The 23,313-nt window shown below is 37.2% G+C and overlaps 4 protein-coding genes across 8 annotated transcripts; 3 read left to right on the top strand and 1 right to left on the bottom strand.

Moving 5' to 3' along the window:
• Positions 1-15: 15 nt before the first annotated feature.
• LOC119997363 (non-structural maintenance of chromosomes element 4 homolog A-like) lies at positions 16-3,397 on the bottom strand. 2 transcript variants are annotated; one of them, XM_038844312.1, is made up of 8 exons: positions 3,286-3,397; positions 2,912-3,209; positions 2,745-2,825; positions 1,996-2,239; positions 1,800-1,893; positions 1,016-1,232; positions 816-907; positions 16-506 (listed from the first exon to the last, which is right to left on the bottom strand). In XM_038844312.1, exons 2-8 carry the CDS (start codon positions 3,111-3,113, stop codon positions 261-263), a joined length of 1,176 nt encoding a protein of 391 aa, XP_038700240.1. In that variant the 5' UTR covers positions 3,114-3,209; positions 3,286-3,397; the 3' UTR covers positions 16-260. The 2 variants fall into 2 exon arrangements, with proteins under 2 accessions (XP_038700240.1, XP_038700239.1); XM_038844311.1 differs by having other exon boundaries at positions 2,912-3,369.
• Positions 3,398-3,754: 357 nt separating this feature from the next.
• On the top strand, positions 3,755-10,689 carry LOC119997317. The gene is made up of 4 exons (XM_038844246.1): positions 3,755-3,973; positions 7,544-7,963; positions 8,062-8,797; positions 9,198-10,689. The coding sequence occupies exons 2-4, from the start codon at positions 7,647-7,649 to the stop codon at positions 10,173-10,175; spliced, it is 2,031 nt and encodes a 676-aa protein (XP_038700174.1). The 5' UTR covers positions 3,755-3,973; positions 7,544-7,646; the 3' UTR covers positions 10,176-10,689.
• Positions 10,690-10,839: 150 nt separating this feature from the next.
• On the top strand, positions 10,840-16,373 carry LOC119997318 (octanoyltransferase LIP2, mitochondrial-like). Of its 3 annotated transcripts, none has more exons than XR_005467992.1 (5): positions 10,840-11,007; positions 11,366-12,147; positions 12,449-12,565; positions 14,731-14,807; positions 16,090-16,373. XR_005467992.1 is itself a non-coding variant. In XM_038844247.1 (2 exons), exon 2 carries the CDS (start codon positions 11,368-11,370, stop codon positions 12,097-12,099), a length of 732 nt encoding a protein of 243 aa, XP_038700175.1. In that variant the 5' UTR covers positions 10,840-11,007; positions 11,366-11,367; the 3' UTR covers positions 12,100-12,197. The 3 variants fall into 3 exon arrangements, 1 of the variants encoding a protein (XP_038700175.1); XR_005467991.1 differs by having other exon boundaries at positions 12,449-12,595; XM_038844247.1 differs by lacking the exons at positions 12,449-12,565; positions 14,731-14,807; positions 16,090-16,373 and having other exon boundaries at positions 11,366-12,197.
• A 778-nt stretch (positions 16,374-17,151) lies between these two features.
• LOC119997319 lies at positions 17,152-19,616 on the top strand. Of its 2 annotated transcripts, none has more exons than XM_038844249.1 (2): positions 17,152-17,505; positions 18,959-19,616. In XM_038844249.1, exon 2 carries the CDS (start codon positions 18,963-18,965, stop codon positions 19,377-19,379), a length of 417 nt encoding a protein of 138 aa, XP_038700177.1. In that variant the 5' UTR covers positions 17,152-17,505; positions 18,959-18,962; the 3' UTR covers positions 19,380-19,616. The 2 variants fall into 2 exon arrangements, with proteins under 2 accessions (XP_038700177.1, XP_038700176.1); XM_038844248.1 differs by having other exon boundaries at positions 17,154-17,505; positions 18,915-19,616.
• Positions 19,617-23,313: the final 3,697 nt, after the last annotated feature.

Genomic DNA, 23,313 nt, shown 5'->3' with positions numbered 1-23,313 from the left:
ATTTACAAGCATAAATAATGCAAAGGCTATCAACTATGTTCACATAATAAAACTAAAAGTCAAGTCCAAAAGATGGTGCACATTCTTTGAAGTCTGAAGATGACCAAAGCCTACAAATGCACCACCCGCTGATGAGCATAAGAAATCCAACAAAACAAGTAGAGTAACTGCAGATTATAGCTCCTATATACAACAAACTCCTAAATTACATGCTACCACATAGATGAAATTCTAAAAATAATCTCTCCCCATCATCTCACTCACATGAGCTTTCTCTTACATCTACGGATCCCAGTTCCTCCGGTACCATCATCAACTTCAGGAGAGTCCTCCACAACCGACTCTTCTCGTATAACTAGACCACGATTTCGAGTGAGTTTCCTTATCGGAGTCGTGGGTAAGGTTGCTTGTGAATTGTGAGCAGGTGGCTCCATTTGAGAAGATAACTTGGAATTTTCCCTATGTGGCATCAACTCCTCACCATTGGGTACTACATCCATCATTAACTGTAAAACAAGACGCAATGTGGCGTCAACAAGAAATATAGGCATTACAATAAGAAATACAAAAACTATCAAAAACATGACAGCATACAAAAACAGAGACATAATATATTTGACAAGCTAGCTTAGGCAGCCAGTCTTACAAAATTTTACGTAAAATTTTGTGATTCGCAAACTTGAAGCATACACTAGGCATATCAGCACTGACCAGTTATCACAACTACTGCATGATTGGGAACACATGCCTCAAATTTTAAATACAACTATAGCTGAACAAATTAACAGTACATAACCTCGACTTTTATTACACACCTTCCAATCCTTGAAATCAAATCTGAATGCAAAATGCAAGTATGCAACCTCGCCCGACTTAACAGAATTGGCAGCGGGAGCATTCCTGGGTGCTGAAAAAGCAAAAATATAATATACAATGGATGAGTAAATACCTATGCACATAAAAATAAACACAGATTACAGACAAATCCAATTTGATTATAAGAAGCATCTCTTACCTACAAAATGAGAACCATTTTCATGAACGATTATTTCAGCTCGACCATCTTTAACTAAAAATGACAAAGCAAACAAATTCTCCACTGTTTGTGCAAAAGACCTCCTATTCAAAATCAGACCTTCTAAGCTAACACCTTTTTTGCTCCTCAAGATGCCAAACATTGTGAACATGTTCTTGTCAGTATCTGTCTTCTCTTCAGCACCAGCATCATTAATCTATTGAACATCAGCCATATATTAGTGCAAGTTCTCATGGTTCCAATAGCAAATAACTGTATCAAATTTGTAATTTACAGAATCAAAAGTATATTAGCATATAACAGTTCATAGGTTATTTACTTTGACATTACAACAAAACTTGAAGACCTAGTCATTCACAAAGGGTAGTACACCAATCAAAGGTGACTGTATTATGACAACCTACAAGACATGAATTTGACAACAGATCACAAAAAAGTTCGCATCATAAAAGCAAGGAAACAACTATCCATGCATAGTGCTTGGTCAGCCATTCTCAAGCTTCTTGCCTAAATAACAGGCAACAAACACAATGCTAAAACATCAGTCCACATTTTCTGACAAATGTCCAAAGGTCATGGTTGAAAAGCTGAAGGTAGATATTTCCTCTCCAGCTGAAGTCCAATAAAAAATGAGATTACCTACCTCCACCAAGCTGAAGAAAAATTTGCATGCTTGGCACGCAAACAATTAGCACACACAAGAGCCATGCTTTCAGAAGGAAAAACAACTTAAAAACTAAGCCACAAAGGAACTAGTATTAACCTCTTCAGGTCTAGATTTTTCAGTGGTAGGCTGTGTTCTTTTTCTATGGACCACGAGCTTTCTTTGTTTTAGTTCAGTATCCATAGGTCCAAGCCTGAAGAAAAAAAATCAATTATTGCAAAAACAATTCAGAAAGAAAACTGAGAAGACACAAGCACTGCCACCATACTGACAAAGAGTACTTATCAAAACTCACATGGTGCAACACCCATTTGACTTTCTAAAAGCAGGAGAGACCAGGAGGCCAATATCTTTCCATTTGATCAAATTTTGGGTATTCTCTTCAGTCATATTAGATTGCCCAAACTGTGTTAGCAAACAAGTAACAAATTCTGACGACGTAATACCCTCATTGGACTGCGACTTAACAGAGATCACCAAGGTGTTTGCAAGGTCCAACAATGCCTCTGCATCTGCAACTTGTTCCCTTGGCTTCTGCACTGGAGCCCGAGGAATACAAACAAAATTAGTGAACTTCCAAATTAAACATATGTCTTAATGAATGAAAATATTTCTTAGAAAATTGCATCTTAATTGATAGTATTGGTTCATGGGTTTAAAATAGCGGTACAAAAGTTGCCAATCCTGCATTGCATTTCATTTTTCAATGGCACTTGAAGTGCTTCTTTTCTTTTCTTCACCTAAAAAGTTATATGGTGGTGAGATTCAACACATTCCATAGACAAAAACAGGGAATATATTTGTTCTATTTCCACAAATAGTATGCCTGGTGTCACGAAAAAGGTAGCATTACGCTAAAAAGGATATTTAGAAATTCACTTTCGAGTGTTAGACTATTAAGAGACACCATATTAAAAAAAATGCATATTAAGAAATGCGAATACTTCAACGGAATTTGGATGTCCGGCTACACGAGTAAAGATGGGATAAGAAGTAAGATTATTAGATCTAAAGTAGTAGCACTAATGTTGAATTGCAAAATACCTTGGCGATGCAAGTTCTCAACTTTATTCATCATACTAATGAACTTTTCCGAATCAGGCAGGGATAGATCATCCTTTTCATCTGTCCAACAAAAAAATAACAGTAAACAAAAAAAAGAGGAAGAAAAAACAGAGATGAAACAATCAAAAAAGGTAAAAATTGGGTACCGTTGATTTGGTTCCTGACAGCGAGGTACTTCGAGCGGAGAATTCTTCGTTCAGCTATCCCTTGAGTCTCCATAGGCGACTCGACACCCCCCGACTCAACTCGGCCGGCGCCATCAACCTTCTCACGCTTCACCGTCCTGAGTCGCTCCGTCTCATCCTCTTCACTCCTACCTTCCGGCTCTCTCCTCACGCTTCTCGTCATAATTCTCAGTGTATTCCACCAGAAATTAACGTTATATAGAAAGATATAGTCACATATATGCGTGAATATATTTAGGGATTTTGATCGGCAAAAACCCTAGACAGTGAAATAACCCCAATTCAGAAAGTGAGAGAAACTCAAAAGAAATATTGAAGAGGGATCGTTAACGTACTCGAGAAGGAAACGAGGGGTTTCCAAAATTTGACGTTTGATTTTAGATTTCATTCCGGTTTTTGGAATTGGTGTTTAATTTCCCGCTTTAGTGTTTTTTTAATTCGTGACCTTTTTTTCGTTTTTCGCTGATTCGTATGTGAGAAGTTAGGGCAGACAAAGTTCATGGGCCTTTGATGACCCAATGGGCCAGGCCTATTATATTCTCAAACAAGGAAATAAGTCCCTTTGTCTCTCTCACTTAGGCCTACAGATTTTTGAATTGGGCTCTTTGACAACGGGCCACAGAAGGAAAAAGGTCCATAAAAGCCCAAGTCGGGGAACGACCCACAATCCACGCAGTCCCACTCAAGTCAGTGGTCAGCGGTCAGTGTCTGACTGACTGGTATTCAAATTTTTGAGTGCCAAATTCAGAATATATTAAAGTAAAGTCAAAATTTTCAATTTCATTCTTCTCTGTCAGCGGAAAACTGATATCCGCTAAGCCCAACACCACCAACTCACGACCCATTAATGATTGTAAGACAAATTGGAAAGGGACAGTGAGATCTCTGAAAATCGAGTTGTATACAATTCACAATTCACGAATTAAATCTCCAAAACCCTCCTCTTCTGGCCCGATCCTTCTCTTCTCGTCATTGCTGGAAGCTCTAACCCTCTCTAGCTCATCCTACTTCATGTTGGATCAGGTTTGTGAACCCTTGGCTCTCATACTCGAGAAATTTTCATTGGTATTGAAGCTTTGTGTTTTATGCCCTCTGTATGATTGATTAGAGGATTAAGGAATTGTGATCAAGGCTCACTTTGTAATAATCATAAAAGGCACACTTCGTAATCAAGGCACACTTCAATTCTGGTGTGAGTATATATATACTTTTCTTTCTTTGATTGGTTTTAACGTGTTCTTGAGATGGTGATTAATTGTTTGGGATTTGCTTGAGTGGACACATGACTGAAATGGGCATGGCATTTACTTTTTGTTTGATCCTGACAAGAACTGCTTTGAATGGACATGATATTTTGTGTTTCTGATGCTTCTTTATTCATCTCCATTGGAATGCGCTCAGGGATTGTGTTCATTTGCACTTTTTTCAGCAGCAAGAGTGAAGCAGAATTTTACGTAGGATATTGAATTTTTACTTAAAATCTTTTCAGGAAGGCTAGCATGTCATAGTATTGCAAATTTTCATGCCTTCCTTAGCCAGATTGTTGGGGTTTCTTGTTATTTTGATTTTGTTTTTTAGAAATTACCACGTGTCGATTTCTTGTTTGTTCGTATGGAAGTTTCCTAAAATTTGTTCACGATTTATAATTGCATAGTTTGCATCATTTGCTTATGCACATGTAACATGGAATACACGACGACAAATTGAGAATCTCTTCATTCATTATCTTTATCCATATTTCCAGTATATGATCCATACATTATTATATTCCTTGTATGTATTACCTATAACAGTAGTTTGGTTTAATGTCTTGTAGTTAATGTCTCTTTTACTAACGCCACAACCTGTATCTTAGTGAATGAATAAAGAGCGCGAAGATTCACTTTAATTATGAGAATATTTTACCTCTATATGGTTTCATTCATTAACAAGAGTAAGGTCCTGAGTCCAAAATCCGGTCCACATGTGAGAGGGAGTGTGAGAATAAGAATACACAATACAAGTCTTGACATTTCTCATAAGCTTAATCTTTTGGCATGAGACAAGATACATGTATCCCTCATCAGCTCTCAAGATTAGGATGCAGACTTCTAACTAATCCCCTTTGTACACCACATTTTTCACTCTCTTTGCTCCAAGATAGCTATCGCTGAATAAACACCTAGCCTGCGCCCAGGAGGTTAGTAATATGTAAAGCCCTGTGTCAAACCAAGAATCTCATCAATAATCTTCTTTACTCACAATCCCTGTATGTATACATTACTGTATTCCTTGTATAGATCACTCATAACTTTAGCTTAGTTTCCAAATAAAATGTACCGTTTAGTTAATATCTCATTTGAATAGAATAGAAACATCTCATTTGCAAACACCATGACTTGAATCCTAGTGAATGAATAAAGCGTGTGAGGATTCGTCAAATTCAAAATAATAGACTTCTATCTGGTAGCACAAACCCTTGATGGGAATCAGGTTCTGTGTTGGAAACCTATGTGGCTATGCACCTTCCATTTAAAACTTAAATATTTTACATTTTGAACCTTACTCACTGACGAAGAGCCTAGCCCACACTTCATGGGGGCCGTTAAAGTGATACTTGAACAGTAATGTCACACCTTTCCATAAGTGTAAGCGTTTCTGGTAAGTGATGCCCGACATACTGGATCATTTTTCAACATGCCTCCGGTTTGTTCTCGACTTTGACACCAATGGAAAGCCAACGTTTATCTCACATCTACTCAGTAGATTACCTTGTTACATCCTAATCTTTCCCCCTGCCCAATTTATGTTTCAATCTCTTTGCTTCAAGGTAGTTATACAGAACACCTATCTTGCAGGGACATAATATTGAAGAATTATGTCAAACCAAGAATCATATCACTTATCCTCTTCAGCCACTATTTTTTCACATAATCTATTCCTCTATATCATCCCTAATTTTTATTCCTTGTTCTGCTCAACCATAATGTTAGTCTCATTTCCATATGCAATGTCCTGCATAGTTAATGCATCTTTTAAAAACACCATGATTAGTAACTTACATTTTTTGGTACATACAGTTTCTTTTTTTCCTCTGAACCTTTCCTATGAAAAAGATCCTCTTGACGCTGTTCGCATTATTAGGTCATTTCTTAACATCACTGCTCAGTGTCCTGTCTGTTTCTCCATAGCTTCCTTGGAAAAAATTGAAGAAAGGAAATGATATAAGGGAAAGTGATGATTAATCTGGCACCTAAATAATTGTTTCCTCATGGAAGTACCTATGAATATAAAACTTCAGCAAATAGCTTAAATTCGGATTGCCTCATCTTTAAGATCTTATAATACAATTATTGTGAGTGTCAAGATTGGATTGTTATTGCTGCGAATAAGTTGATTTTGTTTAACGGCTCAAACTTTATCATTCATGTGAATATAAAATCGGTTACTATGTTGTGATATTTGAAGAAAAAGAAGCTAATGTGTTGTCCAAAAGTATACTTCATTTTACTATGCCTTATCTATATTCACGTTCTTGAAACTATGTTACCATGTTGAAGAAGAGTTTTTTTGTTAATAACTTTGAATGTAGCTTTTGTAAGACATGATGCTTTTCCACTTATCCTTTGTATGCAGAATATGACAATTAGAACTCACAATATATACAACTTCTTGCCTCACTTCTGTCTGCATACATTGGGGCCTTGAGTTTAGGATGAGCTTCCTATCTCTTTACCAAATCCTTTATTATTATTAAAGATTCAATGGGAACATTAAAAGGAAGAACAAGGACTATACGTGTGTCTGAAACCAGTTGAACTGGTTACTTACTTATTCATAAGCTTGTTATTTAGATTTCGGGGATGTGCATGCTTGGCATTTCTACTCATATATTATCTTCTCTTACCATTTTGAGTTTTGCTGAGCAAAACTGTTCATGGATAAGCTAGATATGGAGATGGGGGTGTCAATTTTTGCATTGCAGACTAGTTCCTTTCAATAGGTATCAGTAGAATATATTTGTGTGTGTTCAGGTGGGGGGTGGGGGAGTGTATGCAGATTCTTATGGCCACTAACAATACCAACCAAACTGGGGTGAACACTATCATGTGCAAGCCTTGAGTGTTAGAATTGTTATGTTAAAGAGTCTGGCCTAAAAATTGAAGAAACTATGAAGGAATTAGGTCAGAATCCTACTGCATTACTCCTGCCTGGGTGTAAGATTTTACCAAAATGTAAGAGCTACCAAACCTTTAGACGTATGGGAAATTTACATGGTTTCTTTTTGATGCAAAAGTCAATATATCTGATTGTATACAAAGAGCTTGGTTTTACTTGGACAATCCAAGTAATTTCTTTCATGAGTTTATGCGGCCAACCCTGAAATGTTCAGGAATAAGACTCTGGTGATCATGATGAGTAGTTATCCCTCTATTACTTTGGTTAATAAGTGTTGCGAGTCGGGAGTCTTCATTATCCTGGGGTTTGTAAAGGGATTCATTCGGTTATGACTTATGAGAATGGTCGCAATGACCTATGATTCATTATCTTCTGCTTTTTTCTCAGGGGCTTCTTATCATGAACATAATAGACTGATATGACTTTCTTTTCCAGAGCTCCTACCACTTTCTTTCTGATATTGCAAAGTACAAAGAAAAGGGTAGAATTGACAATCAAAAACCAAAGTGAAGCAATATCCACATGATATGAGACAAGCATGGCCAAGAAACATGAAATGATTGCACAATCATGGGGCACATTAGAGGAGCTCTTGCTAGCCTGCGCTGTGAACCGCCATGGTACCTCAAACTGGGACTCCATCACCATGGATGTGAAAAACCGGACCTCTGCTCTACCCTTCCTCACTCCACAGCATTGCATCGAAAAGTTCAATGACCTTAGACAACGATTTATGCTTCGATATGACGCTGAATCAGCAGATATCACCAACTTAGTCCCCATGGTCAATGAGCTTCGTAGGATTCGCATTGAGGAGCTTAGAAGGGAGGTCCAACGACATGACGCCTCAATTTTGTAAAACATCAATCACATCCTATATGTCAAAGATTCAATTTGAAAAGCTCAGATTTTAGTTGAAATCCTAGGGGTGTGGTGTTTTATTTTTGTTGCAGGTCCTTGGAGTTGAAAGTGAAAAGGTTGGAGGAGAAGAGAGACGAGAGCTTGAAAGAGGAGGCAGATATGGAGAGAGAAAAGAAGCCATCACTGGAGAAGTTTGTTAGAAAATCATTCACTGGCAGTGACTCCGATGACTGTGATAGGCGATACTTCAACCAGTCTTATTCAAGTGAAAAAAACGAGAAGGAGTTAGTGAGTGCTAAACAGAAAATAGGAGGAAATGATACCATAGAGGCGCAGGACGAGAAAATAAAACTTGAACTGAACTTACTGGAGGATAAGTTCGAAATAGGTCTGGTTCAAACAGGATCCAAGCCTGGAGTCAAGTGGGATTGGTCTTGCAATGTTAATGTTGGACATGATGGTAATGAGGATCAAACTATGTCGAGGGAGAAGATAAGTAACAGTGAAACTAAGAGGATAAACCAGGGGTGTGCTGAATTTGAAGAGCCGAACGAGTTGCAGGAATCAGTGAAGCAGGGGACGACAAAGCAGAGCAGTGATGTGCAGAGCTCTGCTAGCTTGTCAAGAAAGAAGAAACAACATACTAGAAGTAGTGATCTCGGCACACGAGGAGGAAGTAGCGGCAGTGGGGAGCCTGATGATTATGATGAGGTTTCTCTCACCACCAAGCAGGGCCTTGCGATCAAATCTGAGCTGTTGGCTAGGCTCCTAAAGATCATTCGGTCAAATCGCCTTGGTTCCATGTTTGAGAGGCCCACCCGCAGCCAGGTAATCTCTAGACTTCAGTGAATAATTATTTATTTGAAGCATGAATTTGTGTTTGCAAAATCATATAAAAATTTTGTTCATTGATAGTGATCTAAAGATGCAACTAAGTCGAGCCTTTCTGGCAGAAAAATGGAGAACTGTGACCATACACTAATGGAGTCAGACGTTCAGTAACACCTAGGATTCTTCTTATAGCAATGCCAACGTGCAACTTGATGAATCATGTTGGATTGAAAGTTAGAGGGGTATTTTGGTAGTATGAAAGTTCCAGAAAGATCTTCAGTGCCCCTTTACTTCATTACAACAATGTGGCATTCATGCATGGGAAAGAAATGAAACAAAATCACATTTCTCCATGGAATCATACAGCGTCTCTAACTAAATGTAGTAATTCTTTCAGGAATCGGAGAGGTACAGAAACTTAATTCGGCAACACATGGACCTGCAGATGGTTCAGTCGAGGCTAGAAAGGGGTGATTACTCTGATTGTCCCCTAAAGTTCTTTCGGGATCTGCTCCTGCTTTTCAACAACGCCATCATATTTTGTAGAAAAAGCTCGCGAGAATATGGTGCTGCACAAGAACTCCGAGGTGTGGTCTTGAAGGAACTTACTAATAAGATTCAATGGCGTCAACCTGTGGCAGGGGAAACTGAACCCGAACAGGAATCCGCTTCTTTTTCAAAAACCAACAAATCTTTGACCATGATTGCATGTGGAAAATGCAATTACTTTAAAATGATAACTGAAAACAATGACCGCAATGGCAATAGGAGAGATGGCGAGGTCAAAAATAAACAGAAGTTGAATGGGAGCAAGATTGATGGTTCTTTTGCCAATACCGATGATATGGGTATACGGAAAAAACAGACTCAAGATGGGTCGGTTTCAGGTTTCACGAAGTTGAGAAGGAGCAACAGGAACACAGATTTGAAGCATGAGTTGGGTGCCAATGAACTTAGCTCTCACGATTCTTTGGATCTGAAGCTGGACAAAAGTGACAGAAAGGAAAGGCACGGACGATTGGTGACTAGCTTCTTGAAAAGAATGAACTACTATTTGCCTGGTGAGGAAACAGATGATGAATATGATGTCGATCATGGTTATGAGGATGAGGATACAGATTATGAAGTAGAAGAGAAGGAGGAGAATAGTAAGGAGAGAAATGCAAGGAGAGACAGGGTTACTCGGAGTTCAAGGGATAATGGGGTTAGAGAGAAGACTGTGAAGCCGAAGAGATCCGGTGGGAGGCCATTGAAAACGCAGGCGTCTAGCACATCAGAGTCTTTGCTGTTTGGAACAGGGAGGAGCCGACGAAACAATGGTGATTCTGAGGTGGCAGGTAATGGAGGGAGACCAAGGAAACGAACAAGGAGGTGATGGCGCTTGTTGTGTAAGATGTATTGGTATTGATAGGTTCTCGCTTCCCATCTTCTGACTTTTTGTTGCTACCTCACTAGAAGAACAAGAGGGAGGGATTTGAGCGGATAAGGAATAGTGTCGACTTGTAGAATGTTTTCAGTCATTGCACACACAGAATCTGTAGAAATAGCATGGATCACAGTTTGTTTAATTAATTGTCTTTGTTGTTATCAGCAAAATAGGGTATAAAAGAGAGAGGGAACATTAGGCAGAGGGAAAGAGAGATTTTTGTGAGTGTTTTATAAACTTGTAGAACGGCTATTTCAGTAAAAGCATACGCATGCAGAGCACAGGTAGAGGTCGCATGCACAAGCTTTATTGAATTTATCATTTATGGGTTCTTTTTGTTGTTATCAACAATGTTTTGTAAAACTGTCATAAGTGGATGTTTGCCAATTGAAGGCTAAAATTTACAAATTTAAAGCAAAATTCGCAAAAATTCTGAACAACTGACCGCTGTGTGTGTGTTTTTTAAAATATTTTTGGCAACATATAGACATTTTTTATTTCATGACTTGATGCTAACAAGATTTATGATATTATTTGAAATACAATTTTGTTTATTTAAACAATTTAAGTCAAAAAAGATATTCGTATTAGATTATTATTATTCTCATTCCCAATTCTAACAACTTAATAGGAATTTATTAAACTTAAAACATGTTTATTAGTCCGAGTCCACAACGGAGGCGTGTGACGGATTTGCTCGAGAATCGAGAATCGAGACTCGAGCTAATAATATGATTTTTCCTGATTTACGTACCTGAGATTCTGGGGAGCTTCTGTCTAGGTAAGCTTTCTTACTGTTAGAATGTTTTGCAAGTTTTGATTTAGATCGATTGTATCTTGATCTATGTGCATTTACCAGCCCTAGCTGAAAGCCTGAATCTTATATGATTCTGCACCATTGAACTCAAAAGATGGGTTCGCAACTGCAATTAAGTTGTCGGTCAAAAGCCTACATAAACAGTTTGTGAAATACTTTCTGCATAGCTTAGAGCTTTCTGTGTAGTTGAAACAATGGACTTTTAGGGTTCTTTACTGGTGTTGTTGCTGTTGTAGGACGTAAAGGATAAATTTTACCTGTACCATCTATAATGTGATAGTGAAACATAAAATCAATCATGTCAATATTTCATGGTTTGCAGGCATGGTGGTTTCTCGAAGTTTAGAGGTCTGGAAATTGGGCACTGTTAACTACTTAAAAGCTCTTAAGCTGCGAGAGAAGTTTTCCTCTGATAGGAAAGTTAATAAGATTTCAGATACTCTCTTGTCCCTGCAACATCCCCCGACGTATACAGTTGGCAATCGGAGGACAGTTCACAATTTACTGATTCCTGAATCTGAGCTGAGGAATATAGGAGCTAAACTTCACTACACACGAAGAGGAGGAGACATTACTTTCCATGGTCCACATCAAGCCATCTTGTATCCCATTATTTCTCTTCGAGATATCAGACTTGGTCTTCGGGATTATGTTGGGAAACTTGAGTTAACCATGGTTGAATTGGCGTCTTTGTATGGGGTGAAGGCTTGTGCTGGAGAGAGTGGTGAAATGGGAGTTTGGGTGGAAGATAGAAAGATCGGCGCTACTGGAGTTTGTTTCTCACATGGGATCACTTCTCACGGATTGGCATTCAACATTGATCCTGATATGAACTATTTTAAGAACATTGTGCCTTGTGGGATTATGGATAAGGAAGTTACATCTTTGAGAAGGGAGACCAGTATTTTGCTTCCTGCTGACGAAGTAATTCATGAGCAGTTGATTACTTGTTTTGCTAGAGTATTGGGTTATACTGATATTACTTGGAAGGAGAATCCTTTGACATTGTCAGACAATGCAGAAGTTGAACAAGATATGAATTCTTCAGCATCATAAAGGATGTGAATTGCTGAATGAAATGTGACACTATATGCCAGCTACAAAGTATGTATAACTTTGTGCTCTGGTTGATTTATTGACTGAGGAATCCAAAATATTTATTTTATATTTTTATAAAGTTGAATCATGCAAAACAATCCTTGTAGATTATTTGGAAAATTGGTACATGTAGAATATTTGCATAGAATATTTTGAAGTTCTTTAACACCTGAACAAATTTTATATGTTAAGGATAAATGTCCACCAAAACTGCTGAACTCTTACCACCCTAAAATCACAGTTAATCATCGTATCAATGCTTTAATACCTTTCCACATATTTATAATTCTGCACGGCTATATTGCAGATAAATACTGCGATGGACTCGATTGGGCTAAACTCCAATAACTTTAGATTCAGGATCAGAGATTTCAATGAGTAAAAATCTCAGTGATTTTTCCACAACGAAAGAATCCCCAACCAAGTAATGCTGATGTCCTGTTATCTATACTCGGTGAGTTGAAAATTCATAAAGATATTATAGTCTAGTCTCATCAAGTTATGCCTTATTTTTTGTCCACATTAGTCAGCTCTGGTATTCTGTTTTTAGTGCATGTTGGTACTTAGTATGGTTCTGATGTCATAGATCACATGTTTTTCTCAACCAAGAGTCTTAAGCCCACACGTATTCTTAGCTAATTGATCCTGAAAAATTAGTCAACATAATCTTCATTCAAATACACCTCCTTATGTTCTTTGACTAGATCCTGCATTTATAATTTTATCTTGCAACCTTCCACAGAAGGAGATGGAATCACAGGTTACAAATATTTATATCTAATAACTTAAATTGAACTGACTAGGTGGCAATGAGGTTCATATAGTTATGATAAATTAAATTAGATAGACTTGCTTAATCTAGGGAAAAAAATATTTTTGAAATGTCTAAAAGATTGCCTTAAAGGTTGGGCAGGTGGATGTTTCTGTTAATTTGTCTTAAACCTGTTAGAAACAGTGTTCTATATTCAACTCAACTTTGAATCTTCTGCAAAAAAGTGGGCATGGAAGTGATATTGCATTATATTATGCACATAAATACGAAAAAGTTTTGTCATATTGACTGGCCAGCTAAGTGGGAGCATAAGTCTACTTTTACTACTAATCTATTTCAGACATGAAACTTAAGAAGTTTGTATAAAACCACAGTCAAAGTAGAAAAATCCATGAATGGTAAAACAAAGGAAGATAAACTTGGTATTTTTCCGGAAGATGATGATTGGTTTATGTACTGAAAGCAGGCTTCCCCAGCTAACTTTAGCTGTGATTGACTGTCAGTGATTTGATAAACTGGGGAGGACATAAAATATTTTTGTTTCATTTGGTCTCACGTGATTAGTCACATGAGACATGTTGTCTAATATTTAAAGATTGCAGAGAAGTATGCTACTTAATTGTGCATTACATGATCAGCTGCTTCCAAGTTCCTACCAATAAAGAACAAAGTAAGAAAAATCATGAAAACATGTATAAGAAGGCATCTCAAAATTTACTGTGTGTATTTTATGCTTCATTAATGTACATTTTTATTGTTAATTTCATTAGCCGTGGTTTTTTTTATTTTTGGTCGCAGTAAGATTGTTGCCGATGTATATTGTGCTATTTTTTAAAAAAAAAATTAGTCTGATTTTGATTGAGAAGTGCTTCTTGTGCATTTCTTTGAACTCCCTAGAAGTCTGGTTCTCTACCATTGAGGCTAAGTAAAACCAAAACACCTTGCCCTGTTATATTTAGTTTTCAACAACAAATGAGGCAATATGACAACAGTAATTGTTGAGCCCATAAGAATATCGTAATTGGTGTGCTGCATATCTATATATATTATAACTCCATTTCATACCTACGCACAAGCTATGTTTGACAAGCATGCACCGCCAACTTTCTTGAAAAGATATCTACATATATTCTCCAGAGTCATCCCTATTTCTTCTCCAACCAACACCATGAAAATCAGACAGAGAGTTTTGGTTGCTGTATTTGTCTTGATTCTCATTCATTTTCTCAGTTTGTCCCTACTATCTGTTCATCACAAGGGAATCATTCATCCAACGGACAGAAATGAATCTAGGAAACTGCTCTCTTCCATCTCTTCACAGTGCGTGAATCCAAAAAGATTAAATGGACCAACTGAAGATCCACAGAAAGCATTGGAGACAAGTCTTAAGAAGGCACCACCAAGTATTTCAAATCCCATCCAAAACAAGTAACATTAGTGACAGTTGTAGAGAGATCTGAACAAGAAAGCGAACTTAATTTGTTCTCTTTCTCCATTTTTGCAGTTTCCTGGATAGATAGCAGAACTGGATCTCTATACTACTTCCTTTTGATTTTGCTTGCCAGCATCTGTGTATTTATGTGTTAGTATATTTTTTGGAAAATTGTTGGTATTCTAGTGAACTTAGGAAGAGATGAAGTTTGAATGTAATTAGAGACTTCTGTATCAAGATGATAAAAATAGTATTAGTTTGCCGAGATTTCCACTCTCTGTCAAGGAGTATTCCGAAGCAGTACTTTTGCAGATTGATCATTTTGCTTATGGATAGCTATATTTGCATGCTATAGCTTATTTTCTTTTCAATTTACCATTTGTAGTGAATAGAAGTTGATGACCACATGAGACTCATGGAGATGATTCAGTAGATTATATCTTCCACTTCAACTGCTTTGAGGTATTTTCTTCTTTCTTTATGCTTCTGCAAATGTCTATGTTCCAGGATTCCCATGTTATAAATTTTTCTGCTTGTTCTGGTTAGCAACATTTTTGTTGCTAATCAATTCAGAAAGCGAATGACTCTTAACTGAACTTATCAATCAGGGAGACGGACTGTAAAAGAAGTCCTCCTCAAAAACCCCGATTTTGATTCTATAATTAAATGTACAGAATTATAATTTATTCACTTTGTGCATCTCGTCGTTGATTGATTCTGTGCAGGAGATAATTGGCGGATAGTTTGTTATGAGTTATTTGGCCCACTTGTTGGTTTACTGTTATCGTAATTATATTTCTATTTGAAATTGAAGTAATGCATACTTGGCCTCATGTGGTATCTTGCAGAAGTTTCTGAGTTTCTCAATTAGAAATTCAGTACTTTCCTGTAGTTTTAAAGTACCCATGATTTTTAACAATTTCCAGAGCTCCTTGTACAGTTGTCCATGTGCAATGGAAAAGAAAATTTTTTACCACTTCCTATGTTTCATGAGGGACAAAAAAAAATCTTGTTTTATCGTTCTATATGAAATAACAAAGAATGCATACTACTATAATGCACAAGGTTCCCACAATGGGCGTGATCGGGAACATACTAGATGTACGCAGACATCCTATATAATATGTGGGAAGCTGTTTCTAGGAATTTAACATGTGATCCCTAGGTTGCACTCCTGCAACTCTACCGGGTAAGATGTATGCCGACTTTACTCATATAATATGTGTAGAGATTGTTTCCAAAAATTTGTGAATAAGTGTTTGGTGGAACGTGAATAACTTGTCAGTTGTCACTAACTTGTATGAATGACCATTGTATGTTGCTGGGACGCACTGCTAGAAGTTATTTTTTTTGCTTGAAGCTTAAGATGCCGCAAGCTACAACTACTGCAGACTGCACGATGTACAAAGTACAAACCATCAACTATAGTTAAATGCAACAACTTCTTCCAGCCTATACATATATCCAACTGCCATTAATATTCATGTTGTACAAACAAATTTGATACCTTCTGCATCATTTAGACCAGAATGCCTGAGAATGGAAACCTACAGGGCAAATGTATAGGTAAAGATGTTATATTATAATGCAAAGCAGCTATACGGCCTGCAGCAAACACACACTGACTACTGCTACCACTTATGAGCTGGAATGTCTAAGCATCCACCATTTCATTTCCAATCTCTGTATTTGAAGATATTAGTTATCTTAAATAATTTTCTTGCTATATCTTATTATCATGCAGGATTGAAGCTATTTATGTTGAATGTTGCAACAGAAGATAGGATCTGTCCACACATTTACAGCAAAGTCAAAAAGGTATGGGTTGTAAGTCTTGGAATCTCCCTTATCAACATCCCCTAAAGTGGAAGTATACAGAAATTATACGGAGTTGGTAGTTGTTACCCATTACATAAAATTTTCCAGCTAAGTGTGAATGTGCATACACATTTGTCAAACGATTTGAGTCCAGATTTGTGGTCCTTACTGCATAAAAATAGCGAATTTTTCTTGCTTGTGTTATCGTGAGGAGAACCAGTAAATGATTTTTTATTCAAAACAAAAATTTGCAAATAAAAGTGGTGTCATCTGAATCAGTTGAAAAATAATTTCCGCTACCTTAAATAGCTGTTAGGGTTCAAAGACCCAGTCAAAGTGAAACTGTAAAAGATAAATCCGGTCTTTGGATTTGTAACCTATGAATAGGCTCCCGTGTCTATAGAAAATTTTTATCTAATGACAAAGTAAATTGAGTTAAAGTCCAACGCATGTTTATAAATACATTACTTTTAGTGCTTCCGAATTTATATAGTTTGGTATGATAAAAAATCATCTCTAGGCAATATTGAAAATCAAACAATCTATTATTGTTTATTTTTACATTTTAAAGTTGTAGCCTATTGAATCTCAATTTAAAAATGAATAAAAAAAAAGTTATTTGAACAACTAAGAAGTGATATCACTAAAGAAAACAAGGAAAAAAAAAGATGTAAAAGTTAAAAAGAACGTCAAGCTTTGTACTTCAAAACAAATATACCAGGCACTAGATTGAAAAATACATTGAGTGGTCAAACATAGGACAGTATGTAGTTGAAAGTCAAATGCCAACACTGGCTTCCACCACGTGCATACAGTACAAACTACAAACTGAGAGTTCACAATAAGTACATGAGGTCTCCCTACCTAGTAACTTCCTTTTAGTTACTAAAATAGCCTTCAACCTCCACCTTATTACACCCCATGCACCCACAGATTACACAACAGTATACAGAGTCGCACGGTCTTGAGAGCCAATCCAAATATCTCTTCACGCAGACACGCTTCTCAGCTCTCCCTCTCTCCCTCTCTCCCTCTCTAACTCTTGTGTTTCATTCGGCCATGTTTTCTGAGGGACATACCTCTTGTGTCTTGTATATCAATCTTTAATCTTTTCGAATCTCTATTTCTTGATCTGGGCATCAAAGGTTTCTTCTTCGTATCCAAGCTCTGGAGTTGAAAATATTCATTTTTGTTTGCTTTTTCTTATGGTTACTGCACAAATCCACTGATAATGGAAAACCCATCTAGTTATTGGCCCCTCTTGACTTTCTTGCTTAGTTTGGATGATATAAAGCAATGGGTTTCTTGTTGATGATGCAAAGTAACCTTTTTATTATACGAGGTGAGTTCTATTTCCTCTACCTCTGTCCCTTTTGTTCTTTGAATTCGATAACTCAGATGTGTTTACTTTATCATGTGTATGTTTTGTTTTTCAATATTCGGATGATTGGGGTTCTTGCTAATTGTCTTTATTTTGATGAAATGTTGAGTTTAATGAGTTCATTCTCTACACAAGTCCATTGCTCATAATTATTTTGGATCTTATTTACTGGGTGGTTTGAGGAGGTTGTGTGGTGTTGGTGAAAGATAGGTTTTCTTCATTTATTGACCTTCCCTAAATCATAATTTCTTGTATCCATTTATTGACCTTCCCTAATCCAAGTCTTTCTAGGGATTTCAAGTGCTGTGAGGGAAATCAATTGAATTCCATTTGTTTTGGGCTAAAAGTCTCATAAGGTTTGGTTACACTTATTTCATTTCATCAGGGTATTAGGTTAGTGTATTTTCTTGATTCACTATTAAAGTACTGTTTAAATCGGCAAGGATGGAAAATTCAGAAATTGTGGAAGCTAACCATTTCCGGATAGTCACTTGAGAAAGTAAATCCTCCATTGGACCGAGCCTATATGATACCTAGTAACAAGCTTTGTTCTAACCACTAAACTGATAGGAAAGAGTGATTTGAATTGTTTTCCTTAACGAACGTACTCAGTATAAAGATGCAAAGATGATGCTTTCACTGCTTGGTAATTAAGTTCCTCTATTTTCACAATACAAAGCCATGTCGTTGCTAGTGATCCTAATATTTTTTTGTTCTTGCATCAGCTCAGTTATATGTTTTAACTGCCATAGGTTTCGATGTGGGGCTGTCTGTGATTTATCTGGACTTCCCTCACTTCTAATTGTTCATGAAAATGAAGTGCCTTTGCTGATTAATTTTATAATTTATGTGATTTTAATGAGTTCGCCCCCTTTCTTGTTGAATTGTTTGACACCTAAAATATAATTTGCACGGCTTTTAGATTTACTGACAGATGTTTTATTTATGAGAAAATTCAATCTTTATTAATTCTACTATATTGTATAGTTTTAAAGGCAAACCTATTCTAGAGTTACGGTCGCTTCACCTTAAAGGGGTCATAGGTTCAAACCAGATAAACAACCTCTCCACATTGTGGGTTTAAGAAAGTGTTCATCTGCTCTTTGTGGAAGCCTTGCATGTCCGGTGTCGTTTCTTCTAATTTATTACATTTTCTATAATACCATATAAAGGAAAACCTACTCTAGTGTTATAGTTGCTTCTCCGCAACCTAGGGGGTCCAGGTTCAAAGTACCTAAACAGCTTCTCTGCCTTATAGGATCAAGACAGCATGTCGACCGTTGTTTCTTACTTTTTTTAAAATTTATTACATACTTTCTATTAATACCATTTTTTAGCTAATTCGTTACATTTGTTCCTTCATTTGGCAGACTTACTCTCTATTTGTATGAGCATTCGTTTTGTTTGATTATAGAGTTATGGGCAGAGGTAGGGGGAAGGGAAAGAAATTGACTGCTAGCAATCATGATGATACTGGAAGTGGTGAAGAAGAGAAAATCCCTGTGCAGAAGCGAAGAGGAAGACCTCAGAAACCATTGAAAGATGAGATTGATGGGGAAGATGCTGAAAAAATAGAGGAGGAAGATGGTGAAAGTGGAAAAACAGGTCTATCAAGCGGCAAAGAAGTGAAAAGCCCCACTGGTGCAGAGAATGGGAAAAAGCGGAAGCGAAACTCACAAGCAAAAGAGAAGACCGATTTAGTGAAGGAGGAAAATGGTAGTGGGGTCAGATCTGGGAATGATGATTCAGTTAAGTCCAATGGATTCCGGCATAATGGGAGCAGGAGAAAAAGCACACCTCGTAGGGCTGCTGAGGCAGGTGTAGCGTGCAAGTGAAATCATGTTTCAGAAATTCGATGGACCTCTTCTTTTTCGCGTTACCAGCTAATTTGCAGAATAGGAAGTGCGGCATGTTTGTTTTTTTTTTTTTTCCTGCTATCATTTCAATTTAGTACCTTCAATTTATTTTAATTGAGAATTTTGGAATGGATTATGCTGGTTTTAAGTTTTTCAATGCTATCTTGTTTTTATCATGACTAAGGTTATATAGTAATCTTTCGTATTATTCCAACACATGCTTATGCAGTTGTTACATGTTCATCAGCTTTGCTAAAATATCTTTTTTCTTCTAATATACCATGTTTTTATGCAGTGTTCTTTGATATTTAGGGTTATATTCACAGCTTTTCCCCGGACTTTCCATCTAACTGCTTGATACTGTTCGCCCTAATTATTGTGCTAGATCTCCCCATCACCTTATTAGATCTAACATTTTAGCTTTCTTTATCCCCCAAGTAGTATTGACATACATGCTGGTTGTTTCCTGTTGTGTTCAAGAATTTGGTCAACTCTTCTGACTGTAGAAAATTTGTTATGAGTGTTACTTTATCGTTTATCCTGCATTGTGAGTTAATGATGAATTATAATTACTGGAAGGGGATACACTTGAGAAACCTTTATGGTAATTGAGAAGTCATTTATTAAGTAAGTGAGGCTTCAGGTCAGTTGAGAACCATAAGCATTAAAGAGTCTGGAACATGCTAGTAGTATTGCTTCCATATGTAAATGCTTGTCCTCTATGCTCAAGTTTCCTTGACTTCGATGGCATTAGACATTCTTTGGATATGTACGTAGTTTGAGATTTTTTTACTGCTTGTTGGGGCTTAGTGCTTTCTTGCTAAGTGCATGAAGATAGCAAATGTGCCTCTTTCCTTGTAATCCCCTTATATCTTCTTCATTTTGCTGGTATGACATGTGGTTTGCCTTTAAAATGTTGACACTGACTCGTACATATTTCGTTTGTCAATGTTTTTGAGAAGACAGAGTTTGAAGTGTAAGGGGAAACTGTTTTTTGAGCTAGGATGGTTGGCAAGCAGCAAAGATGTAACTTGCATCTTTGATAATGGTTCTTCTTTGAACTTCTATTACAAATCTAGATACATATGGTAGAAATCTCAATACAATTATTCTGTATTTCTATCTTCGACTGCTCTGTTTGTCAAACCATATGTTCACATCCCTTACCTTGTATGCTATAGCTTTCTAAGCAGGATTACAAATGCTCTGTGGGAAATCTCTTTCCGGTTTTGCTTGGAATTGCTAGTCTTTATTGTCCTGTCTACCATCGCTGATGCTATTGTTTCTTTCAGTGTGCCATTTAGATGGATGTATTATGTGATGAATTACAGAAGTCATTTTAGGTGCAGTCGTTGTGATTTGTGAATTATACTTGTCTTGCGGATTCTTTCCGAATTGAGGAAGGACATGATGTGATTGAACATTTGTTTTGTGTATTAACTGTGAAGACCAAGTAGTAAGGTGTGGTTATTTTGGAGCTCAGTAGTGAATACTTGCAAATTATGTTAAGTTCATTGATAAGTCTATACTTGTACTCGATGACCAACAGAGAAAGCAAGGAAATGATGACCATTGCCTGTGAATAACATTTCAGCTCATCGATTCACAATTAGTAGTATGTTGCTCATGTTGGCAGTGGTATCTTCTTCATACATCTTGTTCTTCTTATTTAGTGTAGGTGTGCATTGTCTTATATCAGTCAAATTGGTCAGGCAAATCCATCTACTTCGTGGAATGAAACTTTATGTCAAATTGAGGTAGCCAATTCATCTGCTTAATGGCTTGTAATTATTTATCTGCATAATCTACTATGGTTTTTGGGGTTGTGACTATCTGTGCATGTGTTCTTAAAAGTCATCTTCTGAATTGCTCTGTTGGACTCTTCCTTCTTGTTATATATATTGTGGCTTATCGAAGAAAAAACATTTCGAGCAAAGTTACGGTGAGAGTTGAGTCTTGAGAAAGGGGACTTGATTTTTGTGCTTTCTGTCTGATGTCACACTGGAATCTCGAAGAAACATTAGTCAAGAGGTCGTGTTGACTGGCCTTGTGGGCCACCATCTCTTCTTGCTTGTATGTGTATCCCCGTGAAGTCGGTTATGTTATTGCCAACCTGGCACCTTTTAAATTAGCGTCTCGTACAAGCAACTATTCATTCGCTATAAATAATACAACGAGATTTTTTTTTTCTCAAAATTCGTTCAGTCGCGGGATATTTCTGCTACTTTCTCTACCTTCCCCGCACTTTCTCAGGTTCAGAATTTCAGAAAAGGAAGAGATCTGAGAGAATGGACGCCATAGATTCGGTGTTCAATCCGCTCAGAGAGTTCTCCACCGTATTCTCCTTGCGAAGAGGTTCCACAAGTCCGATCGCGATGGTATAAGAGGAACTTTTCGATTTTGAGTTCTTTCGATCGAACAGTTAGTAGTTGCTTCTAAGGTGCTGATCTTTATCCTGCAACAGCAACTTCGTCGGATCTCGCTGGGTAAAGTGGACTATTTAACGAGATCAAAGTTTTTCGATCTAGGTTTTTTGTTTACGAATTTTAGACTGGAGCGTCTTCTTCCGTTGCAGAGATCGACATAAGTTAACAACGTCCAACAGGTTCAAAATTTCAGAAAAGCATGAGAAGTGAGAGAATGGACGCTATAGATTCAGTGTTGCTCAGAGAGCCAAAGACAGCGTTTCGCCTTGCGAAGAGGTTCCACGAGCCCGACGGAGAAGGTACAAAGAGAACTTTTCGATTTTTATTTCCTCCCGATCAAGCGGTTGGTAGTTGCTTCTAGTGTGCCGATATGCTGTGGATTTTGAGCCTCACGGTGCTTTTTTTGTATGCCGATAGTTTATAACTCATGAAGTTGTCATTCCGTACTGCGATAGGGTTGTGGTGTGGTCGGGTTCGTGAAGTGATCTTCATCCCGATCAATAACATCATCGTTGGATCTCGCTAGGTAAGTCTTTCTTCTTACTATTTTATTGATTGATTGTGTTATGAACCTTAACAGATTGACTCTGGTGTGCTTTTCTTTTAGATTGTTGTTTTTCATTAAGGTCACTGAAATTGCGTTTTACCAAACATTGGAATCCGCAATTCAGCGAATTCACACGGTTCTGTGGTAGATCAATATTCGGAGTGTAAATTCTTATATCAAATTCTTCAACACTATACTTTGCTCTTGGGATCTCAACAGCCTGTTGTCGAAACGTCATCTAACAGTCACATTGAGATGTCAAAGCGTCACTCTCTTGCATTTTATGTTGCATATTGTAGATGTGCCAAATTTTCCAATTGCTATCCATAACTTCAATTTATTTCAATTTCTCACCAACAACCAAACAGAAATTTTTTGTTTTAGGGTAGTTAATGTTTTTAGTTTCTTAATATTTGAATTTATAAACTGTAAGATATCTCTCTTAAACAATCAACTTTCTTTGCAAAATGATTGCATTGATGATTTGCTTCAATGTCATCTCATATTCTTTAACCAATGGTCAGTACTAGCAAAGCTTTGGTTTTCAAACTTGACTGTGTAACAAAGATAATTGAAACTTAGCTAAAGTTTTATATGTGCACAACTATTGGAGACATACTCTGATGTGATGCGCTAAATCTTGCAAGGGCTGTTAAGTACCAATTTCCCCTGGTCTGTTCCCCCCACACTTATCTTTTCCCTTTGCGAATTCACTTTAGATAACCAAATACATTGTTTTCCCAATGCATTGCGTGCCCATCTGTTTGCGTGGATACCATTAACAAGTGAGGATGTAATCAACCTTATTAGTCAGCATTACATTGCTAACTACATCGTTGGCTAACCTGAGGCCTTCTGACCTGTGGTTTCCCTCTCCACTTTTGGAACATGTTTAGTTTGTTCCTGAGACCTCACAAGAAGCCCTCAGCTGCAAGAACCC

The sequence above is a fragment of the Tripterygium wilfordii genome, chromosome 4, assembly GCF_013401445.1.
Source record: "Tripterygium wilfordii isolate XIE 37 chromosome 4, ASM1340144v1, whole genome shotgun sequence".
NCBI lineage: Eukaryota > Viridiplantae > Streptophyta > Magnoliopsida > Celastrales > Celastraceae > Tripterygium > Tripterygium wilfordii.
The sequence above is the reverse complement of the archived record's forward strand: the minus strand, read 5'-3'. Positions and strand labels throughout refer to the sequence as shown.